Raw genomic sequence first — 19,047 nt, forward strand, 5'->3', positions numbered from 1 at the left:
TTGGTGTATAGTTTCATTACATCAATACCTTGACTAAGTTCGATAATGAGCATTTTCTGCTCAAGGTAAGCAGAGCAATAAGCAATTTGATTGGTCGAGACTTTGGAACACAATAACTCTCCTTCTAATTGAGGTAGAATGTCCAAACTTGGTGTAAACGTTCATTAGGTCAATGCCTTGATGGAGTTCGAAGATGAGCATTTTCTGATTATTGTATAAGCAGAGATAAGCAATCTGATTGGTTGATTCTTTGGGGCACGATAACTTTGGTTATAATGAAGTGAGAGCAATGAAACTCTTAATATAGATTCATTATATCATTACCTTGACTAAGTTCGATGGTGAGAATTTTCTGCTTAGGCTAATTGAGGTAGAATGATTAAACTTGATGTAGATGTTCATTAGGCGAATGTCTTGACTGAGTTCGATGATTAACATTTCGAGCTAAAGCTAAGCAATTTCATTGGTCGATGCTTTGGGACAAGATAACCTTAATTCTATCTGATAGAGAGTGATGAAACTTAGTGTATAGTTTGATTTCTTGATACTTTTGAAAAAAAAATAAATGTGCGATTAATATATGTGTCATGTATTTATTTTGGGATTTCGGCGGGGACATCAGCCTCACTATTGGCTTGTTTATTATATTTTCACAAAAAAGATCGAATTAATAAGAAAAAAACAATGCTTTTTGAACCGTTTAGTGCTAAAAAATTTCTTTCGGTAGTTTTGACCCATATAGTGTATTTTGCTGTGTATATAGAAATACAGCCGTCAGACATCCAACTGGTTTTGTGCTGGAGGGTCACATATATTGTCCTGATCCACCAAATTTTGAACTTCACTATAAGGATGAACCCAACAGCACATTTCTGAAGATTGCCATGGGAAGCCTGTAAATTTTTTGGCAAGTAAACTGATCCGTGAATTTCTAAAACTTGTATCTTTGAATTGTTTACAGAGTTATTAACCTTGCTAATTGCATCAGCGAAGAAAGTTTTTGAAAATTTGTTTGATATACCGGTAATTTTTTCTTTATAGTTGCTAATTACTGATGTTTTGTTCATTTTCCTCCCCAAGATTTAATATTTGTGGTTAATACTTTTGACTGTATTCGATAAAGTTATGTATTTTATATTGAATCTTTTAATTGTTTTATTTGTCATGTTTATTATTTCAGATAACAACTAATGAGGATAGATTACATGGTGTATTAGGTGATTTAACAAAACGTCGTAGTCACATACGAAATGTTGAAGCTACAGACAATGATAAAATAATAGAGGCTGTAACACCTCTAGCAGAATTAATGGGATATTGTACAACATTAAGAACTATAACTTCAGGAACTGCCACATTTTCTATGGAATTTTCACACTATGAAAAAATGACATTACACGACCAGAATCTTGTTGTTAAAAAATTAACTGGGTTTATGCCCTTAAAATTATAACAGAATATACTATATAATAAATTTTTTGGGGGTATGAAACTGAAATTATGAATTCATCAAGATCCTTCGACACTAATATAATAGTACTTAAAGCTTTAGAGAAGAGGAGATGTGGTATTATAGAATATCATTCACCCGTGAAGTGGCGAGGTAAATTGGAAACCAACACACTGCATCAAGACAATGTCTATGTATTAAGTCATTCATAGTCATTGGGTGGACCAGTCAGTGACCCTTTAAGTATTTATATTAAGCATAGAATAGTTAGTTTTTGGATTAATATGATAAGTGGTAAAACTGGCAAATATTCTTTCAGGCATATGATTTCCCAGCTTTAGTTTCCAAAAATAATGCATTGCCTACTATAATTATAAGAGATAAGAGTGGCTATGAAGATGGTTATCCCGGGTTAGTTTTTGGATTAATATGATAAGTGGTAAAACTGGCAAATATTCTTTCAGACATATGATTTCCCAGCTTTAGTTTCCAAAAATAATGCATTGCCTACTATAATTATAAGAGATAAGAGTGGCTATGAAGACTGGTTATCCCGGGTGTCAGTGACTAGTTTCGTTTGTATTGTGAACTCTTCAGACTGATTGAACTCACATGGCAGGGGTTTCCATGGTTACTAATTGGCGGGGTTACCTAGGTTAGCCTCTTGGCAGCATTTGCGAATTTCGTACCGGGGGTGGGGGGGTGTACAGAGGTTTGACAACTGATCGGTTAGATTGAAGTGCTAGTGTTCATAATATTGCTAACTGTATAGGATGCCTTTGGTTGGCGTGTAACATTGTTAATTGTCATAACAATAAAGGGATTGTAAGGGTGTTGAGATAACCGCTGTGAGAGGATTGATTATAAGGCTAAATATAAATCCAAAGTTGGAACACTCAGGGGTAGAGAGTATAACAAAAATAAAATGGTTGGGGTGCCCAAGTTTAGATTTGTCGTTGATTTCATAAAGTAGTTAGGTTTTTAAACAATAAACACTGTGTAATTCAACATGGCGTCCGAGGGGTTTTATATTTAGGTACGAATTAGTAGCAAATAGTTTATTTATCTGAGAGTCAAGGTTTGGGCTTTGCCTTGGAAATGGGAGGTGACTAGTATGTGTCTCTCTTTTGTGGACCAAGGTTAGATTGTTCGTTGTATTAACCCCAGTAATTCCGCCAATGATAACTTTGGCCTCTAGAGCGTCACAAGATTTTTCAAAGTGATCAAGAGCCATAACTTTGACAGTAATTATCGGAAATCGTTGAAAATCAATAGGATTCTTCATTTAATGACCCCAAACTCTGCGTGTAAATTTAAAGTAAATCGGATATTATCTTTAGCCTCTAGAGCATCCACAAGATATTTTGAAGTGATCAAGGGCCATAACTTTGGCAGTAATAATCGGAAATCGCTGAAAATCAATAGGCTTCTTCGCCTCATGGTCTTAAACACTGTGTATAAATTTAAAGTCAATCGGATATTAACTTTAGCCTCTAGAGCGTTTTTTTTTTTAAGTGATCAAGTGTCAGAACTCTGGCCGTAATTATCAGAAATCGCTGAAAATCAATAGGCTTCTTCGTCTCATGATCTTAAACACTGTGTATAAATTTAAAGTCAATCAAATATTATTAGCCTCTAGAGGACGACGAACGGATGGGGCGACGACAATAGAATGTGGGCATATGAAAAGGTTGCCACGTGAGTCCAATCAGTCTAAAGAGTTCAGTACGAACGAAACTAGTCACTGACACCCAGGATAACCAGGTCTTCATAGCCACTCTTAAGTATCTCTTATATACTAAACAGCAAAAAAAAAACGTCGGTATGATTTCAAAATCAGAGAGGCACTTTAATCAAATCATTCTAGAAAACGACTTACTAAATGGATCAAAGCAATTTTTTGTGAACAGTATGTTGACACATCAGTCATTTATTCATCACAATTCCAAGACATTATGAGAAGGTTTAGAGTCTGTACACAGTCTATACATCAGTATCTGGTGTGTCCACCGCGAGTGTCAATAACAGCTGCGCAGCGTCTGTACATGGGAGTGGATCACATGATTGATAAACGCCATTGGCACCTGGAACCACACTCTCAGAAAAGCCTGGCGCAATCCATCGGCTGTGTTTTGTTATGGTACGACGTTATTAAGTCTCCTCTGAATTTCATCCCAAAGATGTTCAATCGGGTTTAAGTCCGGACTAAGGGCTGGCCATTGTATAACGTTGACACCGTTCTGCTGTAGAAAGTCTCGAGTGACTCTGGCGTTGTGGGCACACGCATTGTCATACTGGAAAACGTTTCGATGAGGTGCGAAATGTGGTATGACGTGGGGTCCGAGAGCTTGATCGATATAGCGCACTGCTGTGATGCCGCCTCCTCTCCCTGGACCAAGATTTTGGAACACCACAGGACCCAATCTCTGGTTCAGGCCGATTCCACCCCAAACCATTATGCTTGGACCTCCCCATGAGTCTCGTTCCATGACACATTGGTCAGAATAACGCTGGCCACGTCGATGCCATATTCTGGTCCTGCCATCTGCAGTTGATATGCAATACCGATTCTCATCTATGAACAGAACAGTTCTCCATTGCCTGTGTCGCCAGTGCTGGTGTTGCTGGGCAAACGGTAGACGTTCACGTCTATGGCGAGGGGTGCGGATCGGTCCACGGTAAGATCTACGGCAATGGATGTTCTCTCTGGTGAGACGTCGGAGCACTATATCGTTACTGATGGGTCTTCCGTGTGTTCCCACTGTCTTAACGTGCTGTCTCAGATGCCTTTGTGAAGGGATTCTGCACGTGCTGTCGCACAACATGGCGGTCTTGTCGCCTTGTGGTAACCCTTGGTCTACCAGTCCAGAGGCGATCATCTGTGGTGTTGGTGGCCCGAAAGCGTTGCTGAAGCCTGTTGATGGTCCGAATATTGACCTGGAAGTGATTGGCAACGGCCTGGGTAGCGTGGCCAGCGGTGCGTCTTCCGAGCGCCTGGTTCCTCTGAGCTGTCGTGTGTCATGGCATGCTGCCGACGTTGTATTGTGAATTATTCAACCAGGTATGGGGGTGCATTTTATAGGGCTGGTCCCAGTGAACAGCACGTGCAGCATGAGTTACATGAAAATCATGGAGAACACATTACCTACCATCTCAGAAGTCAGGTTGCGTTTTTGAGAACATTTCCTGGGTTCAATTCTGTGTTTGGGAAGGAGAATTATTGCTCAGGTAAAGTTGGAGATGTGGTCACAAATCTATATATATATATTTGTGACTGTCGTTTGTCTGTCTGTCTGTCCGGGGTTGGCGGCTACACTGGGTCTGCCCCGAGTCTGAAATTTGGGGTATAGGGGTAGCTTGGACCGGGGAGTAACATAGGCCAGGTGGCGTTAGTCTACCACTTCCGGTTTCGGAGTTATGACCCCCGAGCGAAGCCGGTCTGTTCGGGGTTGGCGGCTACACTAGGTCTTCCTCGAGTCTGAAATTTGGGGTATATGGGTAGCTCGGACCGGGGAGTAACATAGGCCAGGTGGCATTAGTCTACCACTTCCGGTTTCGGAGTTATGACCCCGAGCGAAGTCAGTCTGTTCGGGGTTGGCTGCTACATCTGCCCCGAGTCTGAAATTTGAGGTATAGGGGTAGCTCGGACCGGGGAGTAACATAGGCCAGGTGGCGTTAGTCTACCACTTCCGGTTTTGGAGATATGACCCCCGAGCGAAGCCGGTCTGTTCGGGGTTGGTCTCTACACTAGGTCAGCCCCGAGTCTGAAATTTGGGGTATAGGGGTAGCTCGGACCGGGGAGTAACATAGGCCAGGTGGCGTTAGTCTACCACTTACGGTTTTGGAGTTATGATCCCCGAGTGAAGCCGGTCTGTTCGGGGTTGGTGGCTACACTAGGTCTGCCCCGAGTCTGAAATTTGGGGTATAGGGGTAGCTCGGACCGGGGAGTAACATAGGCCAGGTGGCGTTTGTCTACCACTTCCGGTTTCGGAGTTATGACCCCCGAGCGAAGCCGGGTATCCTGCTAGTATACAATAAAAACATTTGGCAAGTTTTATGCAATGTGTATGTAGTAGTTATTAGCACACTTTCCAAGGTGTATCGAGGGGCCCAGCGGAGGCGGCTCCCGACCAAAACTGTCCTGATATTCACCGATACATCGAGGAAAGGTGCTAATAAGTTACTTACATCACATTTCTATCGAGTATTGTGAAGCAAAATGTGAAAAATAGTATTTATTATCAAGTCGTTTCAACCAAAAAGTGACAAATACTTTCTGCTCTTTCATTATTTATCCCTTTCTGAGCCTCACGTTACATTTCATGGTAGAATGATTTCGCAGTGGAGAGACGACCTGAGTAGTATTTACACGTGCGTCTTGCTATGATACTCTGAGCGTAAAACAATCACGTGTTTGTTTAGACCACATCGTCAAAACAACTTGTCTATGGCATAGAGGACTGCGATATTATTAAATGTAGTGTAAAGGAAATGCGAAACGTGGGTCATTCCTGGTGAAAGTATGCATCGGCGGATGGTTCTTCCGTTGAAATTTATTTGTAATAAAGTTTATGACTTTCTAGGCGTTTTTTTCATCCTGCTTATTTTCAATGCCTGTGAAGTGTCCAGCAAGAGAACTTCTATCATCACAATTAATTAAAATAGTTATTCAATATTCTAATTTATATATTTTGCATATTAATATAAATCAAACCAAATTATGAAATAGATGCCAACTGATATGTATAATATTGATTTTTGTAATATGTTAATTTAATGTCATTGTATATGTTTTTGAACTGCCATGTGGTTCCCCCCATTTTGTTTTGTTACTATGATTTTGACTAGTTGTTTCATGTACATTGTATAGAGCCATCGTTATCAATTGCGATCTGGGTCGGACTAAACGTCCGCTACTTATTGCTTGATAGGTATCTAAAACGGTACTCTTTCTGTACATTTCTGATACACGGATACTTTTATGCATGTATTGCAAATAAACAGGACAGTTTTATCAAAGGTTGCCAGTGGCAACGAGTAGAAGTGGGATGTAAATTATCTCACTCTCTGTTCTTACGATCTCGTTATGTTGAATTACACAGTATTTAACGTTTAAAATCCTAACTACTTTATGGAATCAATGACAAATCTAAACTTGGGCACCCCAATCATTTTTATTTTTGTTAAACTATTATAATTACAAACAAACATATTAAATGTGTTATCAAATGTGTATCACCTGAGGCATTTTCAATTTTAAAGAAAAAATGTTTTCAGCTTAGTATGTAATCTCGAAGAATTAGACAGATTAGGATTGATCAACTTTTTAAATGAACCAGCGGCTGCCAGGCAGGATACGCCTACATTTTGGAAGAGATGGATAGAGAACAACTAAAAACAAACAGGCAATAATCCAGAAAGTTATGGTCTGAAATGCACAAATATCAAAAGGGACTTTGATCTTTGGGATATGTTTTAAGTTTCATCAAAATCAGATAAAAATTGTTACTTCTAGAGGGTCCATAACCTTCATATTACATACTTTTACACAATTTGCGTACAAAGAGCGGGCCTTTTGTCGGGCAGTTTCATTTCGATTTTCCCGAAATTCGAATTCAACCTTCATTATGGTGGAATGGCAATATATTTAAACGTTTTTTAAAATCTGAAAAAAAATTGTGACCTCTGGAGAATCTGCAAGCTAAATATACGAACAATCAGGGGCATTAATCCAGGAAGTTACATTCGGTTATGCGAGATTATCAAAAGGAACCAAGATCTTAGTGTGATATAATCATACAGATTTTTTTTTAAATCAGATAAAAATTGTGACCTTCACAGGGACAAGCTAAAAACATGATTTTTATACGCCCACATTTTCATGTGGACGTATATTGCCGTCGCCCCTGTCCGTCCACAATTGTTTGTGGACACTCTACAGGTCACAATTCTTATCCGATTTTGACGAAACTGGAAATATAGGTTTATCTCCAAAAGATCTTGGTTGCTTTCGATATTGGCATGTATCGCACCGAAACTTCATGGATTATGGCCCATTCTTATAAGAAAAAAATTTTTTGGGCCTTCCATCATTCTCCAATAGCGTAAAAATATGGTATATCAAGGTTGTGGACACCCAATAGAGGTCACAATTTTTATCCGATTTTGTTAAAACTTGAAATGTAAGTTTATAACCCCAAGATCTTGGTTCCTTTCGATATTTGCATATATTGGATCGTAATTAACTTCCTAAATTATGGCCCCTGATTGTACGAAAAAATCGCGTTTTTAGCATGTGGACCCTATAGAGGTCATAATTTTTATCCGATTTAAAAAAAAACGTTTTAGTATTTCACCGTTACTACCTAAGGCAAAATGGCCGTCCCTCATTCTCAAATAGCGTAAAAATATTGTATATCGAGGTTGTGGACACCCTATAGAGGTCACAATTTTCTTCTGATTTTAATGAAACTTGAAATGTAAGTTTAAAACCCAAAGATCTCGGTTCCTTTCAATATTCGCGCATATCGGACTGCAAGTTCCTGAATTATGGCCCCTGATTGTACGAAAAATCACATTTTTAGCTTGTGGACCCTATAGGGGTCATAATTTGAAGCGATTTAAAAAAAACGTTTGAATAGATCACCGTTACACCCTAAGGATGGTTGAGTTCGAATTTTGTAAAAATCGGACCAAAACTGTGAGATAAAATGGTCGCCTCTCATACTCAAATAGCGTAAAAATATGATATATCAAGGTTTTCGACTCTCTAGAGGTCACAATTTTCTTCTGATTTTGATGAAACTTGAAATATAAGTTTATAACCCAAAGATCTCAGTTCCTTTCGATATTCGCTCATATCGGATTGTAACTTCCTGAATTATGGCCCCTGATTGTACGAAAAATCGAGTTTTTAGCTCGAGGTACCTCTAGAGGTCACAATTATTATCCGATTTAAAGAAAAACCTTTGAATATATCACCTTTACCCCCTAAGAATGGTAGAGTTCGAATTTCGTGAAAATCGGACCAAAACTGACAGACAAAATGACGTAAAAATATATATCAAGGTTGTGGACTCTCTAGAGGTGAAAATTTTCTTCTGATTTTGATGAAACTTGAAATGTAAGTTTATAACCCAAAGATCTTGGTTCCTTTCGATATTTGCGCATCGGAAAATTGTGACCTCTATAGAGTGTCCAAAAGTTAAAAACGTGATTTTTCGTACAATCAGGGGTCATAATCCATGAAGTTATGTTCCGATACATGCCAATAGAAAGGAACCGAGATTTTTTTTTTTTGGGGGGGGGGGGTAGACCTGTATTTTAAATTGGATAATAATTGTGTATGGTGGCTGATTGGTATCATGTCGTGATGTCGTGGTGTCGCCCTTCATAAGGCGACATCACAACATAACCTGACAACACGACATTTTCACCCGACACCACAACATTAATAATGTTGTAATGTCGCGTAAAAATATTGTATTGTCGCGTAAAAATGTAGTGATGTCGGCTTTATTTATCAATGTTGAAGCGGCCATGAATAATAGAGTGCTGTCCTTTGTCGAGATCAGGGGGGTTGGATGGCCGAATGGTTAGCACGCGCGCTGTATCATACAGTCTGTCATTGAGTCAACTGGAGGGGTTTCGATTCCCTGGTTGTACGTGACAAGGAGTAGGGTCGCCTGTCCAACCTCAGGGGTTTTTCTCCGGGTCCTCCGGTTTCATCCCACTGCTAAAGACCCCTACGCACAAGCGAATTATTGAAATAAAATTGAACCGTGTGTTAGTCCCGAAATGACCTAGTTTGTGTCGAGTGGATGTTAAACCCCATTTCTCTCTCTCTCTTGTCGAGATCAAGTCAGCCCTCACTATCTCATCCTTCACTAAGAATACTTAACCTTCACTAACTGCGAATCAACCTGGCCCTCACTACCACATTCGCTGGATGACCATGACTTGAGTGTAATCATTTGCTCGGTATGGGCTAATTCGAGCCTTCGATAAATAAAATGAATTGAAAGTAGTCTATTTTTAGTAACCCATTTCTTTGCTCAAAATAAAAATGCTTTTATCTCTTCTAAAGTATGGAATTATGAATGTGCCAGACAATACAAGTAGATTTAAAGAGCCACAGAAACCCACTTTCCGGTGATGTATGACACAATAACTGGAATTTCGTATAACACATATTTTGACATTAAACACTCGCCCACCCCCACCACTCTCTTTAATTCAGCCAGTGAAGGCTACCAAACTTGTATCAATTTAAATTTTAAAAAGTATATATGCATTCTGCCGAAAATATGATAAATACATTTCAAGAGAGGATTAACTTTACTTTTCAGTATAGATATATGGAATTTTGGATTAAGCCCAGCATTTTTATTTCAAATACCCCCCCCCCCCCTTTTCATTTTTCAAGGCAAGTAAATAGAAATGTGCCAGAAAATTAATTATATATTTGAACGTGTTTTCTACTGATATGTAGCATGATATCTAGAATTTCGTATTAGAACCCGTAATTAGACATTGAATACCTCCACCCCCCGCGTAATTACTTAATAGAGATCAGTATTATCCAACTTTGATAGTTTGTCAAGGTAAGTAAATATAAATGTGACAGAAAATTATTTATATCTTTGAAAAGAGAAATGAAAGTGCTTTTCAGTGATATATAACATAATATCTGGAATTGCGTATTAAGACCCGTATTTTTACTTTGAATACCCCTATCCCCATCATTTAATAGAGTTTTGTACCATTCGTCTTTATCACCTCTCAGGGCAAGTAAATATAGATGTGCCAGAAAATTATTTATATATCTGAAAAGAACGGTGAACGTGCTTTCTACTGATATGTAGCATGATATCTGGAATTTTGTATTAAGACCTGTAATTTGATATAGTGAGGGCCAGCTTGATTCGCAGTTAGTAAAGGGTAAGTATTCTTAGTGAAGGATGAGATAGTGAGGGCTGACTTGATCTCGTGACCGCTTCAACATTGATAAATAAAGTCGACATCACGACATTTTTACGCGACAATCCGACATTTTTACGCGACACCACAACAACATTCTTAATGTCGTGGTGTCGGGTGAAAATGTCGTAGTATCGGGTTAAAAATGTCGGGTTGTCGTGGTGTCGGGTTATAATGTCGCGATGTCGGGTTGTCGCCTTATGAAGCTCGACACCACGACATGATACCAATCAGCCACCATAGAGCAATCAGTGAAGCGTGTGTAGAGAATAAGGCCGGATGGGTACAGGTGGCTGACAAGAAACAAACTGGAAGTGAGATCGGCTAACCTTTCCAGGTCATAAGCCTCCATGTCTGCCATATTTATTTCACAAATTGGAAACAAGTATGGCGGCTTGGGGGTGTTAACTTTTTTTTTATTTAATTATTTCGGTATTTTTGTAACCGGAGTTTAGCTTTAAACACTGTGTATAACTTTAGCAATCGGATATTAACTTTGCCCCCTAAAGCATCCACAAGATTTTTCAAAGTGATCAAGGGCCATAACTCTAGCAGTAATTATCGGACATCGTTGAAATCAATAGGCTTGAATTGGCCATTTTTAGAGACACTCTCAATTACATGTTTCAATCATGAAAAGATAATGTTTAATTTTTTCGTAATATTTGACAATACAAAATATTAAGCCAATAAATATTATATCATTACCCAGACATAGAATTTGATGCCATATTCAAAATGAGTTCACTCACTTGATCTGTATAACATATACAGGTAAAGTTTACCTGGTAAAAACAAATTGACAGATTTCGAAAATATCTCGCGTCTCAATAGGCCAACAAAGTGAAAATATCTCTTTAAAGTATTACACCTAATTAAGATGGATCAGAAATCATTAAAATGTCCATCTCTTCTAGTGGTAAATGTATTCGCAGTTCCTTCTCTGTCATCAAATCAACTATTTCTTGTAATATAGAATCACCAAAATAACCCACAGCATCTGTATATAGTACCTACAAAACATTAAACATGTTAACTTAAATTATTTCTCATTGTAATTCCAAACTTATTTTGTTAAATATGGTGTGAAATATTATTGCCCATTCCATATTCAGCATTCCTTGAACACTGTGAACATGATAGAGGCTACAAATTTGAACAGGCTGTTTTCAAATTTCATTGGAACCATTGGGGTCATGAGAGAACGAATCAATATTCAGCATCATACGACCTTTTGTTCTAGAGCTTAAGATTTAAAAACATGGACAAAAAAAAGAAAGAATAATAATAACTAGACTTGCATGGCAGTCTTGAACCGACGTTCAGGAAACAGACCGGAAGAAATAACAGAGTACATTCACCGGGCTATCCAACAATACTTTAGCCGTTTTGATCCAGATAAAGCCGACGAAAAAATCGCGTTTTTCGAAAAAAAAATCATTTTTTCAAAATATCAGATATTTGTCCGACTAGTTCCGGTTTACGCATCATTATTGGGATAGTTTTAATAAATGGTTTGGGCACTTAACATCCTGTACCAGAAGTTTCAGAAACATCCATTTAGCAGTTTTGAAAAAAATGAAAAATAAAAGAGCATTTCAGTAATTTAATGATTTATCAACTTTTTTCAAAGATTGAGGTCCTTTTTAAACCATTTATACCATTTCAAGGCTTTTGAGATAAAAGCGTCTCAAAAGGTTCCAAATTGGAAAATACAAGATTTTCGGCGTACCATAATTTATTTCCTAACCGTCGAATCGGTATCATTTGGATACCATATGATGGTCCATCCATGGGACTACCAAACGACACTTTAGTTGATTTGATCTTCTGACATCTGACAGAGAAATCAAGTTTTTTGCAAGAGCGCGAACTTGGACTACTTCCGATATACGAATTATTGTCGGGATAGTTTTAAAAACCTGTTTGGGCACTTGAATGGTAGCAGGTCTCTATAATGATATACTACATTATGTGATCAGATGAAATCACCCTGAGGAATCACATGTTAAAAATTGCCAAAAATGCAATACATATTATACATAATTAGAATCGCCATTACATCAGCCATCTAAATATATTTACCTTTTTGATAATCTATAAACATAAAAAAATTGGATGTCTTCGTGCACAAGACTACCAAAGGCACTCTAATAGAAAAAGTTTAAGAGAAATCGCTGTAGTTCAAAAGTGACATAAATGCAGCAATGTCAAAATATCGAAAATTAAATTTCAGTAACTCAATGCATAATATACATTAGTAGAATCGTCTTTAAATCAGTTATCTAAATATATAGACCTTTTTTGCAAATCAGTAAAAACAAGCCAACAGTGAGGCTGATGTCCCCCGCCGAAATCCCCAAATAAATAGATGACACATATTAATTAATCGCACATCTTTTTTTTTCAAAAGTATCAAGCAATCAAACTGATTATAAACTATACACCAAGTTTCATCACTCTCTATCAGATAGAATCAAAGTTATCTTGTCCCAAACCATCAAGTTTAAACATTTACCTCAATTAGAGGAAGACATTATCCAAAGTCTTGACCAATCAAAATGCTTATTGCTCCTTAGCCTAAGCAGAAAATTCTCATCATCGAATTTAGTCAAGGTATTGATGTAATGAAACTATACACCAAGTTTCATCACTCTCACCTAATTAGAACTAAAGTTATCGTGTCCTAAAGCATCAACCAATCAAATTGCTTATCTCTGCTTACCCTAAGCAGAAAATGCTCATCTTCACACTCCATCAAGGCATTGACCTAATAAACACCTACACCAAGTTTGAACATTCTAGCTCAACTAGAAGGAGAGTTATTGTGTTCCAAAGTCTCGGCCAATCAAATTGCTTATCGCTCTGCTTACCCCGAGCAGAAAATGCTTATTATCGAACTTCGTCAAGGTATTGATGTAATGAAACTATACACCAAGTTTCATCACTCTCACGTAATTAGAACTAAAGTTATCGTGTCCCAAAGCATCAACCAATCAAATTGCTTATCTCTGCTTACCCTAAGCCGAAAGTGTCATCTTCGAACTCCATCAAGGCATTGGCCTAATAAACACCTACATGTACACCAAGTTTGAACATTCTAGCTCTATTAGAAGGACAGTGTGACAGACAGACAAGACCCATTTTAATAGTCCCCTTTTCGAAAGGCAGGGGACAATAAAAAAATAATATAGCATTTTCCCAAATTTAACGATTTTTTGACTTTTTTCGATTTTCAGTGCCTTTTTTGTCCTATTCCAAAGTCTGATGTGTTGTCTTCCTGTACAAGACTACCAAAAGGACATTCGATAGAGAAAAATTAAGAAAAAAGCTGAAAATGCGATTTTCCTACAATCAAGGGCCATAATTCAGGATATGCGTGAATATCGAAAGAAACCGAGATCTTTGGGTTATAAACTTACATTTCAAGTTTCAACAAAATCGGATAAAATTGTGACCTCTATAGGGTCCACAACCTTGATATACCATATTTTTACGCTATTTGAAAATGAAGGGCGGCCATTTTGTCTGTCAGTTTTGGGACGATTTTCACGAAATTCGAACTCAGCCATCCTTAGGGTGTAACGGTGATATAACAATACGTTTATTTAAATCGGATAAAAATTATGACCTCTATAGGGTCCACAAGCTAAAAACACGATTTTTCGTACAATCAGGGGCCATAATTCAGAAAGTTATGGTCCGATATACACGAATATTGAAAGGAACCAAGATCTTTGGGTTATAAACTTACATTTCAAGTTTCAACAAAATCGGATAAAAATTGTGACCTCTATAGGGTCCACAAGCTAAAAAATGTGATTTTTCGTACAAACAGGTGCCATCATCCATGAAGTTTCGATCCGATACATGCCAATATCGAAAGCAACCAAGATCTTTTGGAGATAAACCTATATTTCAAGTTTCGTCATTGGATAAGAATTGTGACCTGTAGAGTGTCCACAAACAATTGTGAACGGACGGACGGACAGAGGCGACGACAATATAAGCCCACATGAAAATGTGGAAGCCCACATGAAAATGTGGGCGTATAAAAATTGTGACCTCTATTGGGTCCACAAGCTAAAAACGTGATTTTTCGTACAATCAGGGGCCATAATCCATGAAGTTACGGTCCGATACATGCCAATATTGAACAGAATCGAGATCTTAGGGAGATAAACTTATATTTCAAGTTTAGTTGAAATCGGATAAAACTTGTGATCTGTCCACAAACATGAAAATGTGGGCAGATAAAAAATTCAATAAAGAATCCAAGTTGCCAAAACAAGGTCCCATGCACGAAAAAATCTGCTAACAGATATCCAAATTATTTTCTGAATTTAGGATTTCATTTTGTTGTGGATTCAGCAATTGTAACTGGCATATATAACTGCTGACCGACTTATCTGCCAATGAAATTGCTGCAATTTCCAGAATGGTGTCCTTTACAGAAACGACATAATGACGTAGTTTGTGTACAAAGGACGTTAAACCCAATTTTTAGTCCCCCGCCTTTCCCAGAAAGCCTTTCTGTCTGTCTGTCACAATAACTGTCCTTCTAATTGAGCTAGAATGTTCAAACTTGTTGTAGGTGTTTATTAGGTCAATGCCTTGACGGAGTTGAAGATGAGCATTTTCTGCTTAGGGTAAGCAGAGATAAGCAATTTGATTGGTTGATGCTTTGGGACATGATAACTATAGTTCTAATTGAGTGATGAAACTTGGTGTGTAGTTTCATTACATCAATACCTTGACTAAGTTCGATAATGAGCATTTATTGCTTAGGGTAAGCAGAGCGATAAGCCATTTGATTGGTCGAGACTTTGGAACACAATAACTCTCCTTATAATTCGGGTAGAATGTTCAAACGGAGTTGAAGTTGAGCATTTTCTGCTTAGGGTAAGCAGAGATAAGCAATTTGATTGGTTGATGCTTTGGGACACGATAACTTTAGTTCACCTTATAAACACCTACATCTAGTTTCAACATTCTAGCTCAATTAGAAGGAGAGTTATTGTGTTCCAAAAAGTGTGACGGACAGACAGATGGGCTGACAGACGGACAAACAGATCGATTTTAACAAAAATAATCATAAGGTAGAATTGACTTCGGCATACCTTGGTTGAAGGGCATAGCTGAAGTGACTTGTAAAATAATCCTTTAGCTCTATCCAATTTTCCCATTTTCACCTTTTGATTGAAATAAGATAATAAGATATAATTAACCATACAATAAGCAAGAGCTAAATCTGCCAACTGCAGGTATTTCTTAAGGCCTGAAATGTTATCTAAATTATCAATTAGACATTAATTAACTTATCCAGACGATAATCAACTCTCGACGTTCACAGCAGCTAAATTGTCCGAGCGGATCGACAAGGGTTATCGCATATTTATTCCTTTGTAGGTAATTGGGGGCCTTTACAAGACAGTTCCATACAGATCAGATAATTTTTTTGTGTTTGAGGGTTCACAAGGTTCTACAAACTGAATCAAGGGCCTCAACTCAGGAAGTAGTCTACAGAAATTATAGAAATTTGACAGGCTTTTTCGTTTCACTAATTTAAATAATGCATATAAATTTCATACAAGGTTTACAAGGTAAAACAAAGGCCATAACTCTAGAAATTATTGACGGAAATTGCTGAAATTCAATAGACCTTTGTTTCACAAATTTAAATGATGCATATAAATTTCATACATATTGGATGATAACTTTTATCAATGGAGCATTAACAAGGTTGAACAAAGTGAAACAAGGGCAAAAGTCTAGAAGTGATTATTGTAAATTGCTGAACATTCAATAGGCTTTGTGGTTTCACTAATCTAAATAATGCATATAAATTTCACAAAGATTGGAAGATAACTTTTGGCGTAATAGCGTTCACGAGGTTCAACAAAGTGAAACAAGGGCCATAACTCAGACGTAATGCACAGAAATTATTGAAATTAATAGGCTTCTTAATCTCACTAATGTAAACCGCTTCTTAATCTTAATAATGTAAACCACATATCAATTTCAAAACAATCGGATAATAATTACTTTTGGAGTGAGAGCGTTCACAAGAAATTGTGGACGACGAACGGATGGACAGGGGCAACGGCAATATACGTCCACATTTCCATGTGGGCGTATAAAAATGGATAATCGAGACTTCGTTTTTTCTTGTCTGCGATATCACCTCGGTGGAAGCGGACGTAAAATACAACTAACTAACAACAACAACTTCGTTTTTTATCGTACTGTCTTTAGTAATGATGATGGAGGCTAGGCCCAAAATTCAATCGCTATATTCTCGGTTCAAAGTGGATCAATTTGACTGAAATTTTCAGTAAATTCCCTTTACATTATTTAGTTTTTAACTTTTATAGTGAGAACTGTCAGCTCTTTATCCAATCCCTGATAGTTACAGTAGAAAGAAATTTCACACATAAAGAACAAAATAACGACAAAAAGTGTTCACATACACAATAAATGATATGAGGCATCACACAATCTACACAGTTTGAGCCCCCCCCCCCCCCGTCAAAAATTTTTTTAAAAAAAAATAAATTAGCTGTAATCGGGGCACAACCCCCAGATCCATGACCATTTCCTGAGGAACAAGGCTTGACAATGGTTTCTGATAGAAGGGACACTATAGCTAACATTAGGAGAGCAGAAAATCCAAGATGGCAGCCCAAAATGGTCTGAAATAGAGTTTGACAAACATTGTTGACGAAATGACCCAGGTAATGTCATTTTATAGGTTTTGCTGGTCACAGGACTCATTTTTGATCCTTTCCAATTCATCCCACAAACGGTTGATCCAATATGGAGGCTAAAATCCAAAATCCAATATGCAGCGAAAATATTCTTTCAATAACAATATTCACAAGTGATATTTCGTTTCAGGGGTTTTGGGGGGGACGTGGAACACAAATATGCCATTGCCTAGCTCATGGGACTAATGGGAATTGAGCATTTTCAATACTATGCAGACCTACACATGTAATGCTAACTACCATAAGTTGTTCCAGCCATCCATGTATCTTATCCTTCATTTATTACAGCCATCATAATACATTATAATGCATTCAAATTGAGAAGTATTGTTATTTTGGGAGTTATCAACTGAGATATAGGGCATCAGGTGTGTATCATACAGATAAACACTTCCCACTATCCAGCCCTGCCCAAGAGGCGATATTGGATTCTGGAGTATAATGTAGGATTGATAGTTACGAGAGGGCTGGCTGAAAAGTTCTAAGCCTGAAAAGGATAGATCAATTGGGTTGAAACAAGCTTTTGCCAACAACAATAAAAGTTACCTGAAAAGAAAAGAAGAGCCAGCAGCAACACAGAACAGAACAATTAAAACAAATTAAAACATTAATAGGAATATAATACATGGCATCAAATTTTTAAACACAAATTATATAGATTTAAATGCACTGTCATTGTTAATAATGATTGTGTAGGTCCCTAATTCCTTTTGTCATTAAAAACTATGCGACGGTGCCTTTTCTGTAGAGGTGTGTTAATTAACCGATCGGTAAAAAATGAATGTCAATGGTGTGTATTGTTTAATTGCCGTGTTTTCAAATCAAAATCCGGAAAATAAAACTGTTTTACCGTGCGATTTATCATCTGAACGCATGTTTTATGCAGGTCTTTAAATATGGATATGTGCTCACTATATGATTGACGTTTCTCTCATGTGTCTTTTGTATTTGTATAAGACATGTACGTGTTTTATACTGCCACGCTACTTATAAATAAATTTGCATTGAATGAAATAACCAACAGCTGCCAGGTAGGATACGCCCACATTTTGCAAAAGATGGCTAGAGAGAGAGAGAGATGTGGTTTAACGTCCACTCGACACAAACTAGGTCATTTCGGAACTAACATGGTTCAATTTTATTTCAATAATTCGCTTGCGCGTAGAGGTCTTTAGCAGTGGGGGGGGGGGGGAAACCGGAGGACCCGGAGAAAACCCACAAGGTTGGACAGGCAGCCCTACTCCTTGTCACGTACAACCGGGGAATCGAAACCGCTCCAGTTGACTCAATGACAGACCGTGGGTTATAAACACGTATTTCAAGTTTCATCAAAATCGGATCAAAATTGTCCACAACCTTGATATACCATATTTTTACACTGTTTGCATACAAGGGGCGACCATTTTGTCCGGCAGTTTTGGTCCGATTTTCACGAAAATTTGAACTCAACCGTCATTCAGGTGTAACGGTGATATATTTAAACAGCTTTTTTAAATCGGAATAAAATTGTGACCTCCATAGGGTCTACAAGCTAAAAAACAGATTTTCGTACAGTAAGGGGCCATAATTCAGGAAGTTATGGTTGGATATGCGCAAATATGAAACGGTACCAAGATCTTTGGGTTATAAACTTACATTGCAAATTTCAACAAAATCGGATAAAAATTGTGACCTCTATAGGGTCCACAAGCTAAAAACGCGATTTTTCGTACAATCGAGGGCCATAATCCGTGAAGTTACTGTCCGATACATACCAATATCGAAAGGAACCAAGATCTTAGTGAGATAAACCTACTTATCAAGTTTCGTTGAAATCGGATAAAAATTGTGACCTGTAGACTGTTCACAAAC

At 37.7% G+C, this 19,047-nt stretch overlaps 1 protein-coding gene and 1 long non-coding RNA gene across 7 annotated transcripts in view; one reads left to right on the forward strand and one right to left on the reverse strand.

The window, feature by feature from the left end:
• LOC126820654 (ribosome-releasing factor 2, mitochondrial) overlaps positions 1-1,492 on the forward strand; it is a 102,325-nt gene extending 100,833 nt beyond the window's left edge. The window contains exons 8-9 of one of the 6 annotated variants that reach the window (XR_007680056.2): positions 962-1,023; positions 1,181-1,317. Coding sequence is in view for 1 of the 6 variants with exons in the window: in XM_050548749.1 (XP_050404706.1) it covers positions 1,181-1,453 (273 nt within the window). In the remaining 5 variants the exon portion in view is untranslated. Of the gene's footprint in view, positions 1-727; positions 907-961; positions 1,024-1,180 lie in introns of those variants that run through there. The other 5 variants (XM_050548754.2, XM_050548751.2, XM_050548752.2 and 2 more) reach the window with 5 other exon arrangements.
• A 4,916-nt stretch (positions 1,493-6,408) lies between these two features.
• The window catches only part of LOC126820693 (uncharacterized), a 29,268-nt gene continuing 16,629 nt past the window's right edge, over positions 6,409-19,047 (reverse strand). Inside the window, exons 2-3 of the long non-coding RNA XR_007680081.2 lie at positions 15,550-15,621; positions 6,409-11,442 (exon numbers count right to left, since the gene is read on the reverse strand). This is a non-coding gene — a long non-coding RNA (uncharacterized LOC126820693). The remainder of the gene's footprint in view (positions 11,443-15,549; positions 15,622-19,047) is intronic.

This window comes from Patella vulgata, chromosome 5 (assembly GCF_932274485.2).
Source record: "Patella vulgata chromosome 5, xgPatVulg1.2, whole genome shotgun sequence".
Classification (NCBI taxonomy): domain Eukaryota; kingdom Metazoa; phylum Mollusca; class Gastropoda; family Patellidae; genus Patella; species Patella vulgata.